At 46.7% G+C, this 23,918-nt stretch overlaps 1 protein-coding gene across 1 annotated transcript in view; it reads left to right on the top strand.

Annotated features, from left to right (window-relative positions):
* Nucleotides 1–23,918, top strand: part of TRIM14 (tripartite motif containing 14) — a 149,826-nt gene that overhangs the window by 81,628 nt on the left and 44,280 nt on the right. Inside the window, exon 5 of the mRNA XM_085641111.1 lies at nucleotides 8,070–8,162. Within this exon, the coding sequence (XP_085497237.1) occupies nucleotides 8,070–8,162 (93 nt within the window). The remainder of the gene's footprint in view (nucleotides 1–8,069; nucleotides 8,163–23,918) is intronic.

Raw genomic sequence — 23,918 nt, 5'->3', positions numbered from 1 at the left:
AGGGATATGGGAAGGGTATACTTAGGGTTATGGGGTGGGTAGGGCAGTTTTAGAGTTTGGGGTGGGCAGGGGTACAGGGTGGAAAGTGTGTTTTGAGGCCTTAGGGTTGGGTAGGGATATTGGATGGTAAGGGTGTTTTTATGGTTCAGGAGTGGGTAACGGAATAGGATGGTAAGGGTATTTTTAGGGTTATGGGGTGAATACCATTATTGGGTGGTAAGTGTGTTATTAGGGTTAGGAGTGGTTAGGGACATAGAGTGGTAAGGGCATTTTAGGATTTAGGGGTGGGTAGGGTTATAGGGTGGTATGGGTATTTCTAGTGTTTAGGTTTGGGTAGGGGTATAGGGTGGAAAGGGAATTTTTAGGGGTTTGGGTGGGTAGGGGTATATGATGGTGTTTGACCTGTCATCGTTAGGATGGTCTTCCTCCAAACCTTTTGCTGATTCTTTTTGTTAGCCTTATGACTCTGAACACTTTACCACTGCTGACCATTGTTAAAGTGCATGTGCTTCTCCCCTGAACATTACAACATTGGTGTATACACAATTGGCATATTTAATTTACTTATAAGTCCCTTGTAAAGTGATGTACCATATCGCCAGGAACTGTAAATGAAAGGTTACTAGTGGGCCTGCAGCACTTCTTATGCCACCCTCAAAAGTATTGTATGTAACAACAGGAGTATAACCCATAGACCACGTTGAGATGTGGGTAGGTACGAGAGGTAAAGAACTACAATTCTCAACTGGTATGATTATACAGGACAATTGGAGATGCATGTAAAACACATTGCAAGGAGGGAAAAAGGGAGACTCATACCAAATTTTTGAATAGTGTACTTAGCATCATATATTTACAAAACGCAATTAAGTACAGTTGTAGCAGCACTGTAGGCATGAAATGCGAAAAAACAACCCGAATTGGACTTGGTGCTCAATTGTGTAAGTGACACAAAAAGTGGCGACGCAAGTGACAATGTGTAATCAGCGGAAGACGGCGCAACATAAAATTGGTGGATAGGTATATACAGTGAGTGTTGGTGGTTATAGCAATTAATTAACAAATTTGTTCAATGAAGACAATTATTTGATTGAACCACAGAGAGTAATGCGATATTATTTGCGCTGAACAGTCGATGACGTTTCAATCCTTTAACTCAGGATCATCTTTAGGACCGTGTTGCTGAAATTAGAGCGGTGCTGTACAGGGGGGTGGGACAAAAAGGAAAGGGAGAGAGATAAGGGGGTGGGAGGAGGATACTCGGGCAGCGCGTGCAGGTGGCGGTCGGATTCAAGTTGAAGGCGAACTGATAAGGACTGTTGAGGCACGAGTGAAGCGTGCGGGTATGGGGGTAACCGTCCGGCGAGTCAACTGTTGGGAACAGGGGGGTTGGTGAGCTAGAGGTGGGGAGCATGTTGAGAATAATGCCAGGAAGTAAAGGAAAAGACGACTAATCCCTGGAGGGTGAGGAAACAATTGATAGAACAGTATGGGTTGGAATCCAGTACAGGACTAACTCGAAGAAGGGGGTAAATTAAGGCAGAGCGTGTGAAACAGGGAAGTGAGCGCGCAAGGCCAGTAGAGGTGTGTGGGGTAGGGAGCATCGTGTGAAGCCCGTCGGGGAGTGAAGGGAAAGGCGGCTAGTACCTGTGGAGGACACGGTCCCGTGTCTCTGGAAGGCGAGATGGCAGTAACCAAAATGCTGAGGGTCGTATTCCCGGTCAGGATATCCTGAGAAGGGCAAAACTGAGTGTAAATGAACACGGCAGGGCGTGGGAGCCAGTGAAGTGAGCGCGCAAAGACAGTAAAGGTACCTGTAATGGAAACACGGTGTTGGTAGCGTGTGGAACAAGGTGTCGTGTCAAGGAGGTAACATCGGAAGGTACGAAGGATCAGGTGGTGGAAACTCTTCGTTATGCCGTGGGTCGGTAACGGTGCTGTGTCACGAGGGGAACATCGGCAAAGCACGAAGGTCGGAAACTTCTTGGTTGTACCGCGGATCGGTATCGGTAGGGGAGCTCTGAGGAGAAAGACAAGGGTCAAGGCATGGCCGGGGTTCAAGGGACCAGTATGAGGGTGGGTGTCAAAAGATTAGCAAGGTCGGGGGTGGAGGACCTAGGTACAACTGGTTGAGGAGGAGCCAAAACTTACTTCATCAAATGGGAGTGAATCCAGGTAGCGCGGGGGCGTCGGGAGTGACTGCTCCTAGCTGTGTGCGTGTGTCAGTGAAAGATGTGAATTACCGCATGGGTAGATAAGTGCATGGGCTCGTACTTCCGGGTCAGTGGACGTCAGGAGGGCACGTGATCGCTGAAGCGGTCGGTGATTAGAGGCGCTGCATGGCAGGGGGCGTGTTTGGGAAGTGAAAAGGAAACTACTAGACAGCAAGAGTTAAACTCAGGTAATAGATACATAAGAACGAACGGATCACTCTTGTTATGGCATGTGCGATGAGCAGCCAGACCTTATACACTTACAATCAATCCACATGAGAAAATTGGTTGCATAAAATGTACGATTACATGTCAAGTAAGGAAGGGAAAGGAAGGGAAATGGAGATGAAAGAAGGACCACCAATTCGTAGATGTGCAGAAAGAATCATGAAAATATGATCGTAATGGAATTATGGGGCGGACCAGAGTAGAGGTGTGCTGCTGGGTTAGTGAAGACCAGGAGAGTCATGCTGTATCTGGCTCAGAGTAGTAGTAAGAGGGTAGTAATTACAGCACGATGGTGCCATTCCATTCGTCCTATCGATGATATTCTCCTACTTTGGAAAGGCCCTGCCATAAGCTTTGACCACTTCATCGAATGGATCAACCAATCTCAAACTCACCTCAAATTCACCCATGAGTCCAGACCCAATGACCTTCCATTCCTAGATGTCATAATACACGCAGAAGATGACAAAATTGGTACATGCCTATACCGGAATCCAACTGAAAGGAACACCCTTCTTCAATACTCAAGTTACCACCCACGAGGCCTCCGCGATGGGCGTCCCTATGGCCAATTTCTACGCATTCGCAGGAACTGCAAATGGCGGAAAGACTACTTCAGAGAATGAGACATCTTAATCCAAAAACTCAGTGACAGAGGTTATCCCAAACGTCTTGTGACCAAAGCCCGCAAAAGAGCTTGGTACTGTCATCGAGAACACATTCTGACGCCACAACCCAAAAAAACCATGACAAGGATCCCTTTTGTCTCAAGATTCAGCCCTTGCAGCAATAAAGTTAGCAAGATCGTCAAACACAATTGGCAGCTGCTAAAACCATTTGACACATTCAGAGAAGCTCCACTCTTCTCCTACCAGCGAGACAGCAATCTAGCCACACACTTGGTTCATGCCATTACATGGCCGATTGAAGCGCCAGGCAAGAACACGATCACTACCGCCTGTGGCCTACCTCCTGCCATTGGACACTACAAATGCCAAGCCTGTGTTGTTTGTGACCCCACAGTTAATACCAAAGACTTCAAAACCAATAACCAATCATACAAACTAAAGACTCTCACAAACTGCAGGTCCCAAAACGTCATCTATGCTATCCGTTGTCTGTGAGACCTCATTTACATTGGACAAACCACCCAAATGGTCAAACGAAGGATAATCCAACACAAAAGTAGAATCCATTGCAAGGTCCTTACAGCACCCCTGGTCGCACATTACATTCAACAAAACCACTGCGAAACAGATATCACCTGGCAAGTGATAGACCAACTCACACTACCTATGAGAGGTGGTGACATGAAAGCACTCCTCAACAAGTGTAAATGCAAATGGATCACTGTTTGCAACTCTGTCCACACAGGTTTAAACACCATTGACGAATGGAATAGCACCATTGTGCTGTAATTACTACCCTCTTACTACTACTCTGAGCCAGATACAGCACGACTCTCCTGGTCTTCACTAACCCAGCAGCACACCTCTACTCTGGTCCCCCCATAATTCCATTACGATCATATTTTCATGATTCTTTCTGCACATCTACGAATTGGTAGTCCTTCTTTTTTCTCCATTTCCCTTTCTTTCCCTTTCTTACTTGACATGTAATCGTAAATTTGATGTAACCAATTTTCTCATGTCGATTGATTGTAAGTGTATAACGTCCGGCTGCTCATCGCACATGCCATAACAAGAGTGGTCCGTTCGTTCTTATGTATCTATTACCCGAGTTTAACCCTTGCGGTCTAGTTGTTTCCTTTTCACTTCCCAAACCCGTCCCCTGCCGTGCAGCGCCTCTAATCACCGACCGCTTCTGCGATCACATGCCCTCTGACGTCCACTGACCCGGAAGTACGAGCCCATGCCCTTATCTACCCATGCGGTAATTCACATCTTTCACTGACACACGCAGCTAGGAGCAGTCACTCCCACGCCCCCGCGATACCTGGATTCACTCCCATTTGACGAAGTAAGTTTTGGCTCCTCCTCAACCAGTTGTACCTAGGTCCTCCACTCCGACCTTGCTAATCTTTTGACACCCACCCTCATACTGGTCCCTTGACCCCTTGTCTTTCTCCTCAGAGCTCCCCTACCAATACCGATCAGCGGTACAACCAAGAAGTTTCCGACCTTCGTACTTTGCCGATGCTCCCCTCGTGACAAGGCACCGTTACCGACCCGCGGCATAACGAAGAGTTTCCACCACCCGATCCTTCATACCTGCCAATGTTACCTCCTTGACACTGCACATTGTTCCACACGCTACCAACACCGTGTTTCCATTACAGTTACCTTTACTGTCTTTGCGCGGTCACTTCATCGGCTCCCACGCCCTGCCGTGTTCATTTACACTCAGTTTTCCCCTTCTCAGGATATCTTGACCGGGAATACGACCCTCAGCATTTTGGTTACTGCCATCTCGCCCTCCAGAGACACGGGACCGTGTCCTCCAAAGTTACTAGCCGCCTTTCCCTTTACTCCCCGACGGGCTTCACACGATGCTCCCTAGCCGCCACCAATCCTACGTCAGTGGTACTCGCCTAGGCACCTCTACTGGCCTTGCGCGCTCACTTCCCTGTTTCACACGCTCTGCCTTAATTTACCCCCTTCTTTGAGTAAGTCCTGTACTGGATTCCAAACCATACTGTTCTATCAATTGTTTCCTCGCCCTCCAGGGATTAGTTGTCTTTTCCTTTACTTCCTGGTGTTATTCTCAACATGCTCCCCACCTCTAGCTCACCAGCCCCCCTGTTCCCAACAGTTGACTCGCCGGACGGTTACCCCCACACCCGCGCGCTTCACTCGCGCCTCAACAGTCCTTATCAGTTCGCCTGCCACTTTAATCCGACCGCTACCTGCATGCGCTGCACGAGTATATTCCTCCTACCCCCTTATCTCTCTCCCTTTCCTTTTTGTCCCCCCATACAGCACTGCTCTAATTTCAACAACCCGGTCCTGAAGATGATCCTGAGTTAAAGGATCGAAACGTCGGCGATCATTCAGCGCAAATAATAGCGCATTACTCTCTGTGGTTCAACCAAATAATTGTCTTCATTGATCAAATTTTTAATTAATTGCTATAACCACCAACACTCACTGTATATATCTATCCACCAATTGTATGTTGCGCCGTCTTCCGCTGATTACACAGTGTCACTTGCGTCGCCACTTTTTGTGTCACATACTCAATTGAGCACCAAGTCCAATTCGGGTTGTTTTTTGTATTTCATGCCTACAGTGCTGCTACAACTGTACTTAATTGCGTTTTGTAAATATATGATGTCAAGTGCACTATTCAAAAATTTGGTCTGAGTCTCCCTTTTTCCCTCCTTGCAATGTGTTTTACATGCATCTCTAATTGTCCTGTATAACCATACCAGCCCACCCTCACAAGTAGCCTTTCAACCCTGTCTCAGGCCTGCCTCTGCAGGCCCTGTGTGTGCAGTTTACTGCCACTTTAACCTGGCATTTAAAACCCTTTGGCAAGCCTTAAACTCCACTTTTATTACATGTCACCCCTACGGTAGGCCCTAAGTAGCCCGTAGGGCAGAGTCCTGTGTAAGTAAAAGATAGGACATGTACTTGTAAGTTTTGCATGTCCTAGTAGTGACAAACACCCAAATTAATTGTTCACTACCATGAGGCCTACTCCTCTCATAGGTTGGGAAATCTTTAATACGCTTATAAGTTGTAATTCCTGATTAAGAAAGGAGTAGCTTTGTCATGTTTTATAGCTTTTGAATGGGAATGATAAATCCTATTTACTGGTAAAGTTGAATTTAACATTACTATTCTAGAAAAGCCACTTTTAGAAAGTAGACATTTCTCTGTTCTTACTGCTGTGTGTGCCTGCAGCCTGACTCCAATACATGTCTTGGCTGGGTGACAGCTTCACTTTGTGTATTCCCTTTAGACAGCCACAAACACAGGAACGCTAGGTGTGTCTGAGCACTTATCTGCATTCTAAATGCCCTTCCTGGGCAGGGAGGTGAGGGATTAGCTGGGAATTGCACCTAAATAGATAGTGTTCTGTCCACACACAAAGGGCTGATTAACCCCTACTGATAGTCTAGCGCAAGGGCTGGAAAGAAAGAGATTTTGTGTACTTCAATGACCCTTCTTTAAAGTCACCTCTACTTCAAAGTCACAACTGGGTGTAAGTACCAGGTCTCTCACCCAACCAAATTAGACACTACTGGACCTGTGAAGAACTCTGCCAGGAGGAAGTACTTCTGTGCTGCTACAAGGACTGCCACTCTGCTGGGCTGCTGCTCTGGAAGACCTGCTTTTCTGCTCTGCTGTGCTGCCCTGCTTCCTACTACCCTCCTGAATAAAAGGACTGGACTCATCTCATTTGAACCCAGAGTGACTCCAAGGGCATGCTGGCTTGCCCCCTGTTCTGAAGTCTCAGGGACTTCAAAGACTTCGTACAACCCTGTCTCAGCACCTGGACTCTGCCATCTGTAAGTCCCAACCTGCCAAGTGGTGCCATCCCAGTCATGGACCCTTGGAAGTGAGTTTATCAACTCATTGTCTCCATTGGGTCGATAAGAACCGGCGCATCGTCTCCAACCCATTGCTTCTTGAGGAACAGTTGCGGTTCCTTCGCTAATGCGGAGGAGCATCTCCCCACTGCTCATGGAGCAGTGTAAAAAGTAAAACTGAAGTTATTATCATTTTATTTTTAGTATCGTCTCGGTTGGGGCTAGGCTCCCCTGATGCCGGGGAGGAGGGGTGGTTGCTGCATTCTAAAGTGCGCATGACGCTTTGGCCAGCCGTCTCGGGCCGGCCAAAGTGTCATGCATACTTTGCATGTTCTCCACCCAGGCTGCATTTTAGCCTGGGTGAAGAACAGGCCCAGGACCAAAGCCCCTGTCTGAGGGACGAACCACGTCTCTTAGACCAATCACAATGCTGCATTGCAGTGTTTTGATTGACTCAGGGGAGCCTGGGTGCTTACCAATCACAACGCTGCATTGCAGCATTGTGATTGGCTGTGGGGAGCCTGGGTGCTTCCTGGAAGAAACACGACGTGGGAGAGATGGAGGAGAGACACGGTGAGATCAGGTAAGTTAATTCTTCTTTTTTTTTTTTTTCATCTCCCCCCACCTCCCTACAACCCGCCGCCCCCGCCACCCAGTACCACACCAGCTGCCAATAAACTGCTGTGCTAAAGTGATGTAGCAGAGGAAGAATAGGTACCCATCCTCTGTCCCGCCATTGGCCTTTCAGCCATTGGTCAGAGACGAGAGGAGGGATAAGGAGTTGGGGATCCCACTTTTTTCAAAGCTTTAGTCCATAAGTAGCTGCCTATGTGCTGCTAAGTAACTAAAGGGAGGACTACTACACATGCTCCTAGAGAACCCTAATTACGTTCTAACCCTGTCCCTGCCCTTGCGACTTCCGAGCCAGAGGTCACATGGGTGGAACCAGGAGTTGTGAATCGGATTCGAAAGCCAGGGGTAGCCGAATCTATCTGGAAAGATCACCATAATCACAGAGCAATGGTTGACGGCTGTTAATGTATTACACCTCCCCCATCCAATTGAGTTCATTTAAAAATGCCTAACAATGTATTCTTTTTTATTTCAGTAGTCTTTTTTTCTTTCTGTTTCAGACGTCTTTAGCAGGTTGAATGCCTCTTCAAAACACATGCCTGGTACATTTATTAAAACAAAACCTACAGTCGACAGGTCGTTATTCCTGAAACGTAAGTAAAAATGCACAGACATTGGCTTTCATCGGGTCATCCTGAATATTTGTCTCCTTCGTAATGTTAAGGGACGTGTAGTTCGTAATGTGATATATTTTTGTTTCAAGTTAATTTTCATGAGTATATAGCAGTACATGGTAGACAATAAACCAGGAGCTTGCTGTGAAAATACAATAAATAAAATAGGCAATTAAATGACCTTGGGGAATATAATCAATATTCAACACTAGACCCCTCCCCACCCCCCTTCCACAGCCCTCCCACGATTAACACGGACATCCTTAGCTTCATAGGAGCCAGATATATATCCTACGTCAAAATTGAATTTCCTGCTTCCAGTCTTGGGTTGTCTTTATAGGATTTTTCATAGACCCTCATCCTTCCCCCCTTCATGTGTACTAGCCAGGCTGCATATCTCAGAACTCTCCCATCGCACCCTAACGTGGACATAGTCACGTGTTCACTATACCATGATATTTCGTGCAATTTCCCATTGTTACAGATTGTGTATCCACAAAATAGAGAATATTTTGACTGTTTGTGGTATTCACAAACATTGGGGACCGACATACCTAAACTACGCATGGCATTATGAACTATGTACTCAGGTATGTACTAGACCTAATAAAATTGTTTGATTTTGATTTTCAAAATATTATATAGCCAGACTGCGCACTGCCTGCAAAATATCACTGTATTCATTCCAAACTCTGCTATGTACTCAGAAACCTTAGCGTCTTCTCAGCAATTCAAGATGGCCGCTTTTGACCCTAACAGGCTGATCTGAGGGTCTCACTAAGTCATCAATTGGTAAAAGCAACACGTTTCTATACAAAAGCCTAAAACATAATAGGTGTGCATTTTAAACTTGCACCTACTTACAAATGCACTGTAATGCTTAGTTACCTTCCAGGGTGCCTGTCTAAAAAGTATAGGTTCTACGTACTCTGTAGACTATAATTCATCTCCTGCTTTTGCTACAAGAATTACAGGCATTGGAGTACAATCCTTGGAGTAATTGCTCTCTAGTTCGAAGTTCAGCTCTCATATAATACAGGCTTTAAGGGTTAGCCCTTGCATTTAAATATTTAAGCCACATGTTGAGGTGCTGGTCGAAGTTGTCAATACCAACCTCCCACCATAGATTTACATTTTTGATCCAAAATTACCCTTTTTGGCCCATCTCCATGCACTGTTGCATAGATGAACAGCATTCAGACAAACTGAACCCTTCTTGCGGAAAGAGTTTTCAAACTGTAGGGATAGGTTTTTTTTTCCTTTCATACAATGTCCTTATTATTAATTTATGGAGTACATAAGATGTTTCTTTTTGGGTTTATGAACATTGAATATTTTTATCAGCTACATAAGCCACACAACCATCAAAAAGTGCAACTATTAACGCTAACTCAACATTGGCAGAGTGAAATGGAGAAAAAAAAGGGAAAGGAGGTCCTAACTCAACAATAGATATCTTTCAATTTGCCTACCAAACCAAATCACAAAATTTGTGAAAATCATCTAATAGTAAGGAAAATGTATTTAGGTTCAAATCTGTTTATTAGTTTCATGAGGAGTATACATACACCCACCTACAACTGCAGGCCAGCGGTAAAAGTGGACTAGTGGGTGAGTGGACTACCTTCAGGGAGGGGGTGCTGGAAGGGAGGGGAAAGGAATGGGGGGGAACAAACTCGGTGAGGAAGTGTCCAGTTCCAAAGTCTCTAGTTTGCAGCTAAAGTCAGTGAGGTCTCCCCAGGCGTGCTGCCACTACTCCAGATTCAGGAGGGATCAGTCGTGGCACTCTAGGGCCATTGAGGGGCAGTGAGTCTCAGCACTCGTAAGTATGCTGAGCAGGTCTGCTCTTTGAACTCCTGTGAAAGATAGGCTATGCATGGGCACAGGTCTTGTTGAATGTGTGCTGGGTGTGTTCCACCGTCTTTCTTTACCCAATAAGTCTCATAACCTGTGGAGCCAGTCCACATGCTCTGGTACTTCATCCGTGCCCCACCGTCCTGTTATGGTATGTTTGGCCGCACACAGTGCCAGTGTGATTGCCCTACTAGTGTGCGATCTCAGGAGATACACTAGTTTATTTGGGAGGCCGAGTAAAATGTAGGCTGGAAATTGTGGAAGGGCAGTGTGGAACGTTTCATCAATATTATGCAGCACAGAGTTATCAGTACCGTTTAAGCTTTGGGCATCTCCATAAGAGGTGTGTCAGTGTGCCTGGATCACCACAGACATCCAGCACAGGCCTGATGCCGAGGCCTGCTATTGCGCTAGATGAGCAGGGGTTTAGTATCAACATTGGGCGAGTTTCAGCATTGCTTCCCTACCTGCCATGATGAATGCAAAGGTCCTAGCCCTATACAATTTATCTGACTACTCCTCATTGAGAGGGTGTGTTCTAGCTCTGCTTCCCACCTGCACTGGACGAGCAATTTAACCAGCCATTGGGGACGGTTCAGGAACCAGTAAATGGCTGAAAGCAAACCCTTAAGATCCTTCTTGTGAAAGAGCAAATCTCGTAGGGTGTGAGAAGTCTGCCGGCTAAGGCCCATACAGCAGCTGGGAGATCCAATGGTGGATGTGCAGGTATCGCCACCGCTCGGACTCTGGTAAGTGGAAATTTTGTTGGAGTTGTTCAAACTCTAGGAGGCCCTGGTTTTGTAGAGGTCTCCGATCTGTTTGCAGTTTTCTTTCTGCCAGGTAAGGAAGTTATTTTGTGCTAGGGGTAGGTGTCCGGGTTACCATTAATGGGGGTAAGTAGGGACAGGTAGGTAGAAAATTCTCTAGATTTAGCTGGCCTATCTCATGCTTGCAGCGTAGGTCTGATGACTGGGGAGTTCACATCCCAAGGTCAGTGGTATTTGGCTTGCCAGTGCACCTTCCAGATATGTATGCCAGCTACCATCAGGTCTATGAAGCACCAGTGTGTCTCTGATGCTGTCTGCTTCCATTCCACCATGTATCGGAATTGGGTTGCCAAATAGTAATTAGCTACGTTTGGAAGGCCAAGGCCTTCATCCGTGAGTGAAAAGTACGCTTGAGCCTGCACCATCCATGGCCTCTCTGTCCCCCATAAAAAAGACTCTATCTGCTGTTTCAGTTTCTTGAGGAGATGCTCCCAGGGCTTCAGAGGGAGGAACTGCATGAAATAGAAGATGCTACAGAGTATGGTCATTTTAAGGGCCGCAATCTGGCCCACTCAAGACAGGCCAACCATCTGCCAGCTGCAAAGGTTCCTCTGTGCAGCCTCAATTAGATCGTAAATAGTTAAGTTCTGCTGTTTGTTCTGGGGGTTAGCAGATCTTAAGGCCCAGGTAGGGAGCCCACATCAAAGGGTAGCTAGCCCCTAATGCCACTTTGTACTCCGCCCGGAATGTGAGGTTCAAGATTTAAATACAGATACCATCTTAAAAACCTCCATCTTGGTCAACAGGGCCAGGAGGGACTGGTGCAGGTCTGAGAAGGTTAAGAGGACATCGTCTCTGTAGTGCACGATCTTGTGCTCTTGATTAACTAAAGTGATGCCCAGTATCTCTCTCCTCCGCCAATCATGGTCTGCCAGAGGCTTCATAGTTAGCGTGAACAGTAGTGGGCACAATGGACAGCCCTGTCTGGTGCCCCTGGTGAAGTTAAAGGTGCAAGAGAGTACTCCTTACACATGGACGGATGGATGGCCATAACCGCTGATGATCAATCACTGCAGGCAGGGGCCAAAGTCCATTCTTACCAGGACCTCCTGCAGGAACCTCCAATGGACTCAGTCAAAGGCCTTCTCTGCATCAATGGAGAGGAAAGAGCCAGTTTGTGAGCACATGAGACAATCAATCAATCAATCAATCAATCAGGTGTTTGTATTGTGCGGCTACTCACCCATGAGGGTCTCAAAGCACTGAAGGTGGGGCTGCTAATCCGTCTGGGTGTGGAGGTTCAGTCGAAGTCCTTCCTGAACTATGTCAACAACGCTGGTTTGCCTGAGGAGGAGGGGCAGGGTGTTCCAGGTCTTGACGGCGAAGTAGGAGAAGGACCTTTCTCCAGTTCTGGTCTTGTGGATCCATGGGACAGAGGCCAGGGCAAGTTGGGCAGAGTACAGTTGTCTGGCAGCTGTGTGGACGGTGAGGCAATGGTTCAGATATTCTGGTCCTGTGTTGTAGACAGCTTTGTAGGCATGTGTGAGGAGCTTGAAGGTGATTCTCTTTTTGATAGTGAGCCAGTGGAGTTGTTGGAGGTGTTATGTCATGTGGCTGTGACGATGGATGTCGAGAACCAGTCTGGCTGTGGTGTTTTGGACTTTCTGTAGTTGTTGGAGCTGTTTCTGGTAGTCCAGTCTACTGGTGATGAGTGCGTGGGTTACCGTCTTTCTGGATTTTTTGGCGAGCCATCTGAAAGTATTTCGAAGCAGGTGGAGCGTGTGGAAACAGAATGAGAATACTGGGTTGATTTGGTGGTTCATTGATAGCGGGGAGTCCAGAATGATGCCAAGGTTGGGTGCGTGGTCCGTAGGGGTGGGAGGGTTTCCTAATGGGACGGGCCACCACAAGTCATCCCAGGCTGAGGGGGTGGGACTTAGGGTGAGTGCTTTGCTTTTGTCTGAGTTGAGCTTGAGGGAGCTGTCGTGCATCCAGGTAGCGACTGCCTTCATTCTGTTGAGGAAGTTGATTCTGGTGATTGTGGGCTCATTGGTGAGGGAGGGGATCAGCTCACTGTCGTCGGCATAGTAGACAACGTTGAATCCATGGCTTCTGACAATGGCTTGTCACAGATGCCGGTGAAGGGGCCGGGTTCCATGTTCTAGATCCGCTCTGGAACCTCGAGTCGATGGTTCATTTTCTCAGCATGAAAGCATGGGGGGACTGAAATCGTTAGCAGATCAGTCATTTCAGTTCCAATTTACTATGACTCTGAAGAACTACAGCCTCTCAATTAAGATTAGTTGGTTTATTACAAAGCTAAGAATAACTGAACATACAGGCACCTCAAAGTGAGGTGGATACATTGGAACTAATACAAAACCAAATCTACTGATGAAGTTAGCGCTGTGCAGCATGCACAAAATGATTGGTACGACAATCAGGATACAAAATATTATTGAGCAGACATCCAGATTCCCCTTCTTCGGGAGTTCTATGATCTAAAGCATTAATCTTTCCCTACACTAGCACTAACGGGACATACCTACATAGCATTTCCCAAGGCAAGATCTTTTAAGGTGTCAACGTGTGAGGCCTAAGGCGTAAGAAGTCTCCCCACATAAGTTGGGCCAAGCAGCATAAAGTTACAGAGCTCGTTCTAAGATTCTCTCTCAAGCAAGGCAGAAGTCCCCGGACACTTTCTATGGTTACAATACATCAATACCACATGAAGTATCCCAGGGTGCTTTGTGAATCACACTATCTAGTCAGGCCAACTCCTCAAAGGTAACTTTCCATTAGGCAGTCCTGCTCCCAAGCTTGACGAGATGACCTTGATTCCAAGGCTCACTCCGATGACAAAGTACAACACATTATCAGTATCAAAGCTCAATGTATCCTCTTCTCCCTCAGCCTAACTACTAAAACAAAGACGTTATTCTAACTAACAAGGATGATTCTTCCACCTGCAACAGAAACATGAGAAAGAACAAATCCTACATGCACATGGAATTCAACTATTAAATATAGTGCGAGAGCTTCCAGGTAAAATGCATTCCAGGCCTACAGAAATCGGGCAACATAAGAAAAAACGGCACACAGACATTATGAAATTACATATAAAATGGACACTCTTACTGAACACTTCTAAATTAACATGTTACATAAGCACTTCAAAAGTGAATAATTGTCAGCAGCATGTATGAATTCTACATGTTAATGTCTTCAGCTAATCACATATGATTTCAATGTTAATCCCTTCACGTTTACATTGAAATGTCCCTAATACACCACAATTCACGTTTTTACAATTCACTTTCTACTGTCTTATGTTAATACAACAGAGGAATATATGCAGGAGTATTTTGCTGTTGTGTGCGTTGGTGTTTATTCTGTCATGGAAGGCTGTATTCTTTGTGGTTTTGAGGAGATGGTGGTGTGAGTTGAAAGCGGATTTGAAGGTTGCGTGGGTTTCCGGGTTTTATTGTTCCTCCTTCTCTTCTTAATTCGTCTGCAGATGTATCTGGACTTGTGATGGGTTGGAGTGAACCAACTGGCTTTCTTGGAGTGTTGCGTGACTGGTGTCTTCTTGAGGAGTGTCAGAGTGTCGGCTCAGTTGGAGATCCATCGCTGAAGGCTACGAGCTATGGTGTTGGTGTTGGCGGGGTGGTTGTGCCGAGGAAGTAAACGTGATGTTCTTTGGTGGCCTTGTTCTAGCTGCGATGGGGGCGATGAGGGCAGTAGTGTATGGTGGGCATGTCAACGGCAAGATGTACACAGTGGTGGTCGGTCCAGAGAATTTTGGTGGTGTGGCTGTAGGTGATGTTCCCGCTGGCGGAGAAAAACGGGGTTGAGTGTGTGTCCAACTGTGTGGGTCGGTGCAGTCACTAGCAGTAGGGAGGTGGTGTTCTGGTCACTGGGGTTGTCTAGGTGAAAATGATGTCCCCGAGTAGGATGTACTCAGTGGATGCAAGGGCCTGGGGTGCAATGAGTTCTACGATGGCGTCAGTGAACATGGGGCAGGGGCCAGGGGTCCTGTAGATGAGGGTGCCGTGGAGAGAGGTTTAAGGGTTGGTCTGGATCTGGAAGTGAAGGTGTTGTTGTTGGGTCATTTGAGTGCATGGTCAATCGGAGGGTTTTCTTGTGAACGATGGCGATGCCTTCTCCTGGTTCATCGGTGTGGTCCTTGCGGGTGATTTTGTTGCCAATTGTGATATCCGGTCCATGACTGGGGTTGGTCCAGGTTTCCGTGAAGAAGGCGATGTCGGGAGAGGTGGCGTCGAGGAGATCCCAGATTTCTGTGGCGTGTTTGTGGAGGGATCGCACGTTGAGGAGCATTAGAAATGGGATTTCTGGTTGGCTAGGGCATGCGCCTAAGCCAGGCAGAAACTACCACTCTAGTCAGGGCAAGGGAGTTACACTCCAAAGATAACCCCTGCTCACCAGCTTGGTAGCTTGGCAAGACCAGTCAGGCTTATCCCAGAGACAATGTAGTCATACCAAGTGCCAGGTGGCACAGTGTATATATGTGATTACGTTCTAATGTGTTTTATGTATAATACAAAGGCTATTTTTACATAACCCTGTGTAGAGTTTCTTTTGTAGTGTGCCTAGTGTGTCGCTGCTGTGTGAGTGTGTTGAGCAAACGCTTTACACACTGTCTCTGGGATAACCCTGACTGCTCATGCCAAGCTACCAAGGGGATCAGCAGGGGTTATCTTCAGCATGGTACTCCCTTGCCCTGACTAGAGTGGTTGTTTCTGCCTGGCTTAGGCACATGCCCTAGCCAACCAGAAATCCCACTTCTAACAAGGAGTATGCAGTTGAGCCGGTCGGGTGCGCTGTTGTTCGGCTGGGCTGTGAGAGGGGCTGGCTTATTAGAGTAGATGAAGGCCTGGTTGCAGTTCTGACAGGCAAAGGGTCCATGGGTCTACTTCGGTGATATTAGGTGGCAGGTGGCATGACATCCAGAGTTGAGGGTGAGGAGGTTGCTAGCATCGTAGTGCTAGAAGGTCCAAGAACCAAGGGCCCTGCTGCTAGGCAAGGGCCAGGCATGGACGGGCGCAGACGGGCTTGCCTTTGGCGTGGCCGCCATGAAGTAGTGCTCCGGGGGACTGGGCTGGACAACTGGAAGGCGGGAAAACGCAGGAGTGGGAATGGTCACTGGAGGAGGTGGAGCCACGGGGGATCACAGGGGTGACGAAGGAGAAAAAAGGAAAAAAAGGAAAAAGCAAAAGCCAAAAAAGGCAGAGTCAGAAAGAAATAAAGGAGGCAGAGAAAAGCAGAAAGAGAGACAGAAGGGCAGTCAAGCAGTACCACTGGACCACCAGGGATGAGGCACAGGCAGGAGCCTGCGGGTGCAGGTGGGCCTCGAACTCCTGACCTCTGGGTCAGCAGCATTAACGGGGACAGCAGCAGCTACCAGACGGAGATGCACTATGAAAGGTTAGAGGACTGCCTTTGCCTATTGGATAGCATATCCACTTTGTGTTGTCACCACAGCCTCTTTCTGGGATAAACCTGATGTGATCTGGATGCACTATCCCCACATGCTTCGCTTAAGATGACCTGTGAAAATGTTCACCCCTATTTTAAGAAGTGAGATGGGGCAATAAGAGGCGCATGAGCTCAGCTGGGTCTTTGCCCTGTGTTGGGAGGACTGTCATGGTGGGCATGAGAGCTCCTGAGTCACTAAAGGAGTTGAAAAGACACACTATAAGCAAGCCAGGATCGAGCAAAAGGTTTTATAGAATGCAGGGGTGAAGCTGTCACTCCTGGGGATCTTCTGAGTCTCTAATTTGGTTATTTCAGAAATGTCCGCGTCCAAGGCCTCCACCTCTCCCGGAGGAATGAGAACCAGTCTCGAGCCAGACACAAAGCGCTCCAACTCGCCCTGATCCATCATCAACTATGTACAACGAGGCATTGATTGCCTCAAAGGTGCGGGATATATCCTCCCCCATCAGGGCCTCTGTCCTGTCAGACGTGACTATGCATGAGACCCTGTCTCGTTGCTCATTGGCCTGCAGCTTACATGCCAGAAGGTGCCCAATTTTATTGCCACCCACGTGTATATTTGCCTGATGCGCAGTAGGGCACACTCCTCCCAGTTGTTTAGAGAGGTGATTAGCACAGTTTTAGCTGTTTCCACGCTAGTGTCAGTTGTCTTTACACCGGATGTACCCCTGAATGTTTGTTACAAATCTTCCAATGCCTTTACTTGTGCTTTTAAGGCTAGGTGCTTATCGTGTCTCTCTTTGTTGTGGCGGGCTGCTATCGCGATGAAGGAGCCCCGAACCACCGCATCTAGAGCATCCCAGAGCAGAGGTATGGGGACATTCTCCTTGTAGTTGTGTTGGAGATAGTGTTGTATCATGTTCTGAATCTCTGTCTGGGCCTCTTTTGAGTGCTGGAGGTGGTCATTGAGTCTATGGGTACGGCTACCGTTCAGCTGGCAGGGGACTGTGGAGGTAATGTGTACTGGTGAGTGGTTCAACACCGTGGAGACCCTGATCTCCAGCTGCTTCCCGGGGGATACAAGAAAGAAGTCAAGCCAGGTATAGGACTGTCTGTATGCTCAGAAGGAGTTATCAATGGTCTGTGGGTGCATATGTTCCCAGACATCCGATAGCCCCAGATCCGCCAACCATCAACTCCTCTAAGGGAAAGGGTGCTGGATTGGTCTGCCCACTGGACCGGTCTGTCCATTTTGCCATTGTGTACTACATGAAAATAATCACAGAATCGACAAATAGGTTGAGAAAAATATTTGGCATAGTAAGGGATCTAGAAAACTTGGGGGCATATTTACAAGCCAGGCGATAAAACGATTGCCGCTTTAGCGGCAGAAAACTGCTGCTAAAACGGCGATAATGGGCTTGATAATATGCTCTATAGAATTCCAATTGAAACCCATGTTAGATGTCCTTCACATCTAACATGGGCTTCAATTGGAATTCCATAGAGCATATTATCAAGCCCATTATCGCCGTTTTAGCGGCAGTTGTATGCCGCTAAAGCGGCGATAATTTTATCGCCTGCTTGTAAATATACACCCTAGATTGTATGAAACAAGATGTAAAATCCTCACAAGAACTGCGTGACACACTGTCAGAATTTATTAGCAAAAAAATGGAGCTGAGTCTAGAAGACATAAACAAAGATATATCACCAAAAGCTCTCCCCATAGATGAGGAGACGAGGAGGCGACGAGTACGATGACACAAACAGAGGTGATTAGCACAAAACTAGAAAATACAGAAATGATGAATGAGGAGGAATTTAAATTGCTGGCCCTGGCAATCTCCTCAAGCTCCTTACTAGACCCAATATCACCTAATATGTGGGAATAAAGGGCATGTGGATTATATCCAAGCCTATTAAAGATCTGTAATCAACCTCTGATGACAGGCACAGTACTGATGCAGTGGAGTTTACCAGCTCTACCCATTCATACACACATCACTCATTTGGGCCAATATACATTCATACACTCAATGAACTGGTAAATATCCACTGGTCATCAATTTTATTTTACCCTAGGAAACCCGTACACCAGTATTCTTATCATTCCTGTCTCCTGAGTAAATGCACGTTCGAAAGATCTAGTAGTAGATTAGAATAGGGAGGAAAATATAATAATACATTTAACTTTTAATTGAAAGAACCACAGACTCAGAAGGAGTTTTAAAAGTTTATTTGAATTAATAATTTTGTGAGTCAAATCAGAATACACATGGATATACCAGAATTCTCCATCAGGACAAATAGCACAGTTAGCTTATAATCAGTTTGCATTAATACATTCTTGCAATGACAGTACCTGAGGAGAGAAAGAATAGAGAGCAAGTACGGAGCATTAACCCCACAATTATATTTACCTAGAATGGTGTGAGGACCACGACATCAGAGAGTCAAGGATTCAGGACCAGTTCAGGACTGGGAAGGTGACCTCTGCTAATGTAACGCCAGCGTTACACCCCTTTCTGGTGCTACTCTCTCCAGCTCGGGCTCGTCCAGACCCCTTCCTAGATGTGCCTCCTCGTTTATTCCGCGAATTTCCATAGTGATGGATTCTTCAGTCAGATTGCAGCAAAATCGGACAGCATCTCAGCATCAAGTGTTTCTAACTATCTAGAACTTCTCTGTTATACCAATTCAAATGTATGATCCACCCCCAATTGTTTCAATTCCATGTTCACCCGCAATTTTGATTGGGCCAAGCATTGGGGTGAGGGCATCACACCATACTGAGTGCAATATTTTTGTTTAGTCTATTGTCTATCTCCCCACCCCTTAATTGTAATACCCACAAGCTTTATTCCCAAAAGCATTTCATATGTGGATCGATAAGTCTATAATACAATGTTGTGTCTTCTTCCTCTCGTAGGGTCAACAGATTTTCTTCTCATGTCCTTGCTGGGCTTAGGGTTTGGCAGCCAGTCAATAACCTCACTTGTTCAGGACAAGCAGACGTTGCGCATGCGTAGAAGCCACAAGGAAACAGAGACGCGGTCACCCTCCAAGGCCCAAATACGAACTATTAATAAAGTCAGAGAAGAACATGTTAGAATACAAAATTAAATGAATTCACTGTATACCACTTACTTCTACTCTAACCCCATTTACTTAATAAATCTTTTGCATTAATGGCTTAGTAAAACTTGCATAGGTTAGTTTCAGCACAGCATGTGCATTAGTGTGTTACTTTAAAGCAGCCATATTAGAAGCTATTGCGCAGCTTCAAAGATTTCCCCCAAGCGACAGAAAACGTCATACTACGTAGATGTAATAGACACATGCGCAGAAGAGTTCCAGCGTTTTAGCGGCCATTTTAGGCCACTCGGGTTATTCATTAGCGAAGCACATAGGAAAGCTTTCCCTAGATACAAATGTAAAATGTGGAGCACTGTTAGTACCCACAGATAGGTTGATTATAATGTTACAGGTTATTCGAGAGGATTGCATACGTGTAAGTTTCCTTTTTTTATACGAAACCTTGCTCCATCAGTACCACAAGCCTGAAAGAAAGCTGTAGTTACCCCGTTACAGAAAAAGCCAACAGCAGACTTAAATAATCCCAGTAATTAACATTGAATCTCACTATTTCAATATCCAGTAAACATTATGGAGAAATATGTTAGCAAAAAACTAGCAAGCTACCTGGAAAGTTACAATATCCTGGAAAATGAACAGATGGACATTAGACCAGCTCACGACACAGAATCAGCGTTAATTCTGACCATGAATGAGCTGAGGATGAAAGTGGATAGAGGTAAAACAGCAGTTTTTATGCTATTAGATCTGTCATCTGCTTTTGGCATGGTCAACCACCAAATATTGACAGAAGAAGATAGGGTTTGAGGAATATTACTGGAGTGGGTTGAATCCTATTTATCAAATAGGACCCAAGCAATCTCACTCCCTCCTTTCTGCTCAGAGTTTAAGAGAACAGAATTCAGTGTACCCCAAGGATCAGCATTGAGCCCTATCCTCTTTAATATATATTTACGAACACTGTTGACCCTCATCAGATCTTAGGGTATCCCTTTTGTAAACTATGCAGATGACACACAGTTAATCTTGTCTCTGAACAAAAATAGCCACACTCCTGTAGAAGAGCTTCACACTTGCTTAAAAAAGATGGCAAGCTGGCTAAAAAAGAACTCACAAAAATGTAATGGAGGAAAAATTGCATTTCTATGTTGCCCTCTCTCCAAAGGACCTTATTCACACCCGAATGGTTTTAGGCCATGTACTAGAACAGATAACCTTAAGATATCTAAGGTAGTTTGAAACGTAGAGGTGCACATGTATGAGAAGCTATATATAGAAAAACATATTAACAAAATGGCAGTCACATGTTTGGGATTACTCTGAAATCTTGGGAAATTGTCCCGCTACTACCCCAGCCAGCAAGAAAGCTAGTGGTTCAGTGCACTGTCTTGAGTAGAATCAACTATTGTAATTCACTCTCACTGGGTGCACCAGACTACCTATTTAAAAAACTAGAGTACAAACAACAGCAGCAAAACTTGCATTGGATAATGCAGATCCAACTCTTTCTCTAGTTACTTGAGGGAGCTACACTGATTTCCAGTAAAATAGATTGTTTTCAAATCAATGTGTGTGGTCTACAAGGCCTTAAATTGAACAGGTCCTTTGTTGTTACAGAGAAAATTCAAACATTATAGGCCACAGAGGAACTGGGATCCTTGTCCACTAATCTAGTCTGTGTTCCAAAATTCAATAAAGTGAGGCCAGGGGGAAGGACCTTTCAAATAAAGGCAGATCAACTGTGGAACATGCTTCCAGCTCTGCTTAGATCTAGTGTGTACTTCATCTGCTTTAGGAAAAACCTAAAGACCTGGCTCTTTCCAAAAAAGTAGCAAGGGTCATAGCTAGGATAGAATAGGAAAGATGAAACGGTAGTAAGGTATATTTGTGACTATTGACCCAGAAAGGTTGCTATAGAGGCAAGATACCTGCAAGGTGAACATTTGCTCTTTACAAATGTATGTTACTTACTTACTTACTGGGTCAGTGTCCCCCGCCCATACATGAATGTTTCCACTGTGGGAAGAGACCACCATGGATATGGCTTTGCAGATGAATTGCTCCTGTGAATCGTTGGAGGCATACAGTGTTGCTGGTGTGAAGGAGTAGGAGGTAATGGAGGTCTGGAAAGTAAGAAGCCTGCCCGGTATCTCTATAGAAGACTGCTGCACCTGCCCCTAAAATTTGCTGACACTGAAGATGGTGACCCCTGCCTTTAATGTAGGGACCTAAGGAGAAATATTGTTGAGGGAACCCCTGGGACCTCATTCGACCCCAGTCGAGTTTCAGATGTGTCTCCTGTAAGCAACACATTTCACTGTCAGAGTCTTTGGTCATTTTCAGGTCCACAATATGTGTGGCTGGAGCGTTGCGGCCCCTGATGTTCATACTGTTGATCCTAATCATTAGGTGTGGGTGGGTGGCGTGTTGCAATAGAGACCGCCCAGGGGGGTCTGATGGTTGTTTTTGTGACCAGACCCACACTGAGTGGTTGGAAAGTGCAGCTTTGCAACAGCACTTGGAGCGAAAGGGCTTACTAACAGTGGAACAGTTTTTTTTTTAAACTCTCCTCTCCCCATGAGAGCAAACTAAACGAGTCCAAAATGGAGGGCAGCATTGAGTCCTGCGCTGGTCCATGCACAAAGAGTTCCCATTGCCCCATCCCTCGCAAGAGAGTGATTGCCAATGCGGGCCGTCCCGGCCCATGCCGACAGTAGTTTGTGGGGTTTCAGACAACTTCCGGCCCAACGCCACGTTGGGGCTTATTTCTCATCCCTCAAGCTGTCCTGATTCATCAAGGCAGAGTCTGGAGTCTGTAACTGTAGTAGCAGGGCCGTTCTCTTGCGGCAGATTTCCTCTGATGTGGGTTTATGGGAGGACTTTTTGGAGTTGCTTGTGGTCCAGTGACCCTGATAGTGACCTGTAGCCCCTGCTCGCTCCTGTCACTGAGGGGTCGTCATTAGATGTCTGCTGTAGACCGAGGAGGGCCTGAGCCTCCACAAGGTGCAAACAGAGAGTGTTTCCTGATTCCACTGGAAAGTGAGGCAGAAGGGATGCCCCCATATGTAACAAATGCCTTTGTCGTGGAGGTATCAGGGGCTGTTTATTCAGAGTAGCCAGTGACAGGTCCTGGTACAACCAGATCTTTGCTCCATAAAATGCGCTAGGTCCTGTTTCCCTTGCCGCTACCATGATCGCCTCTTTTTCCGTTGGAAATGGTAGACGCAGGTTAGGATGTCAGGGGCGGGCCCCCCTGGCCCGCTGTCCTCCCTGCATGGTGGGTTCTGTCCAGTTTCACGTCCACCTCCTCTGGACTTGGGAGGAGTTATCATAACAATCGCTCCATGTACCCTTCAATGTCTGCCCCGTTGGCTCCTGGGGGCGCCCCCCGATGTGGATATTGGATCAGCACATCTGTTCTCCAGGTCGTCCAAGTGTAGCTGCAAGTTCAAGTTGCACTCTCTAAGGTCCACCAGTTCTCGGCAGAGCTATCTAGCTCCTGTCTAGCATTCCCTGCGCTCCAATGTGGACACTCGCTGGCCCAGCTCTGCTATATCACGATTGATGTGCGTGAAGTTGGATTTCACCTTCTGCTGTAGCGTGCTGAGTTCTTACCTGATTAGGGTGAACAGGCCTACCATGAATGTCTTAGTCAGGGGCACCTCCATGTCCTCCAGAGGATCACTATCACATGGATTGCTCACAGTGACATCATTTGCGGAATCTGTCTTCTATTGGGAGGCCTTTGTCAGCAAAACTCCGAGGATCCAATCCTTTTTGAATTTGTGGGATGCCATGATCAGCCGCATTTGAGGGCCTCCCATCTTGGAGGCTCCACTGTGCCTCTGCCCTCCTCTGGTGCCAGATCCCTTCAGTGTTTGCTGTGGCTGTGTCCCACCTGCTCTAGGGCCCCCACTTCACTGTGTGCACCTGCTGGGGGGGTCCCACTCTCCTGCATGCCACTATGGTGTCTTGGCCTGTAGCTCCTGGAAAGGGGATCCCAGCCCCCGCGTGTTGCTACTTACCGTATCCGGCCTTTCGGGGTGGGGGGGGGGGGCACACCTCTCTGCTAGCCTGTGTCTCCAGTGCTGACACCCAGTCTCCCTTACCCACTTGCTCTCTCAACTGGTAGTTGCTGTCACTGCCCATCTCATCCCTCTCCCTTGCTTTTTGTGGCCTCAGAGAAGTTCCCGCTCCTTCCTCCAAATGTGGTCCCAGTCAGGACTATGGTCATCTCGTGTGAGCCGACAGCGGGCCCCTGACTTAGCTACCAAACTCTGGACTGCTGGTCTTGGGCTCACCACTTCTCTGGCTCTGTGCTGCATGCGGCAGCTGCCATCTTGTGGGCGTCGTGTGCGGAGCCGCTTTAAGAGTTTTCCCTTGTTTACATATCTCCGGGGGCTGGGCTGAACTGTCCAATTTTGCTTTTGTGGTCCCTGACCCCCACAGCCATCCATGCCCCCGGCTCCAGGAGAATGCTCCTAGACGTCCACCATATTGGCCACACCCCAGTCAAATGAATATTAACATCCATTACATTCATTGTAAAGAACTTCCA

This window comes from Triturus cristatus, chromosome 2_2, assembly GCF_964204655.1.
Source record: "Triturus cristatus chromosome 2_2, aTriCri1.1, whole genome shotgun sequence".
NCBI lineage: Eukaryota > Metazoa > Chordata > Amphibia > Caudata > Salamandridae > Triturus > Triturus cristatus.
Note: the sequence above shows the minus strand (reverse complement) of the source record. Positions and strands in the feature narration are given on the sequence as shown.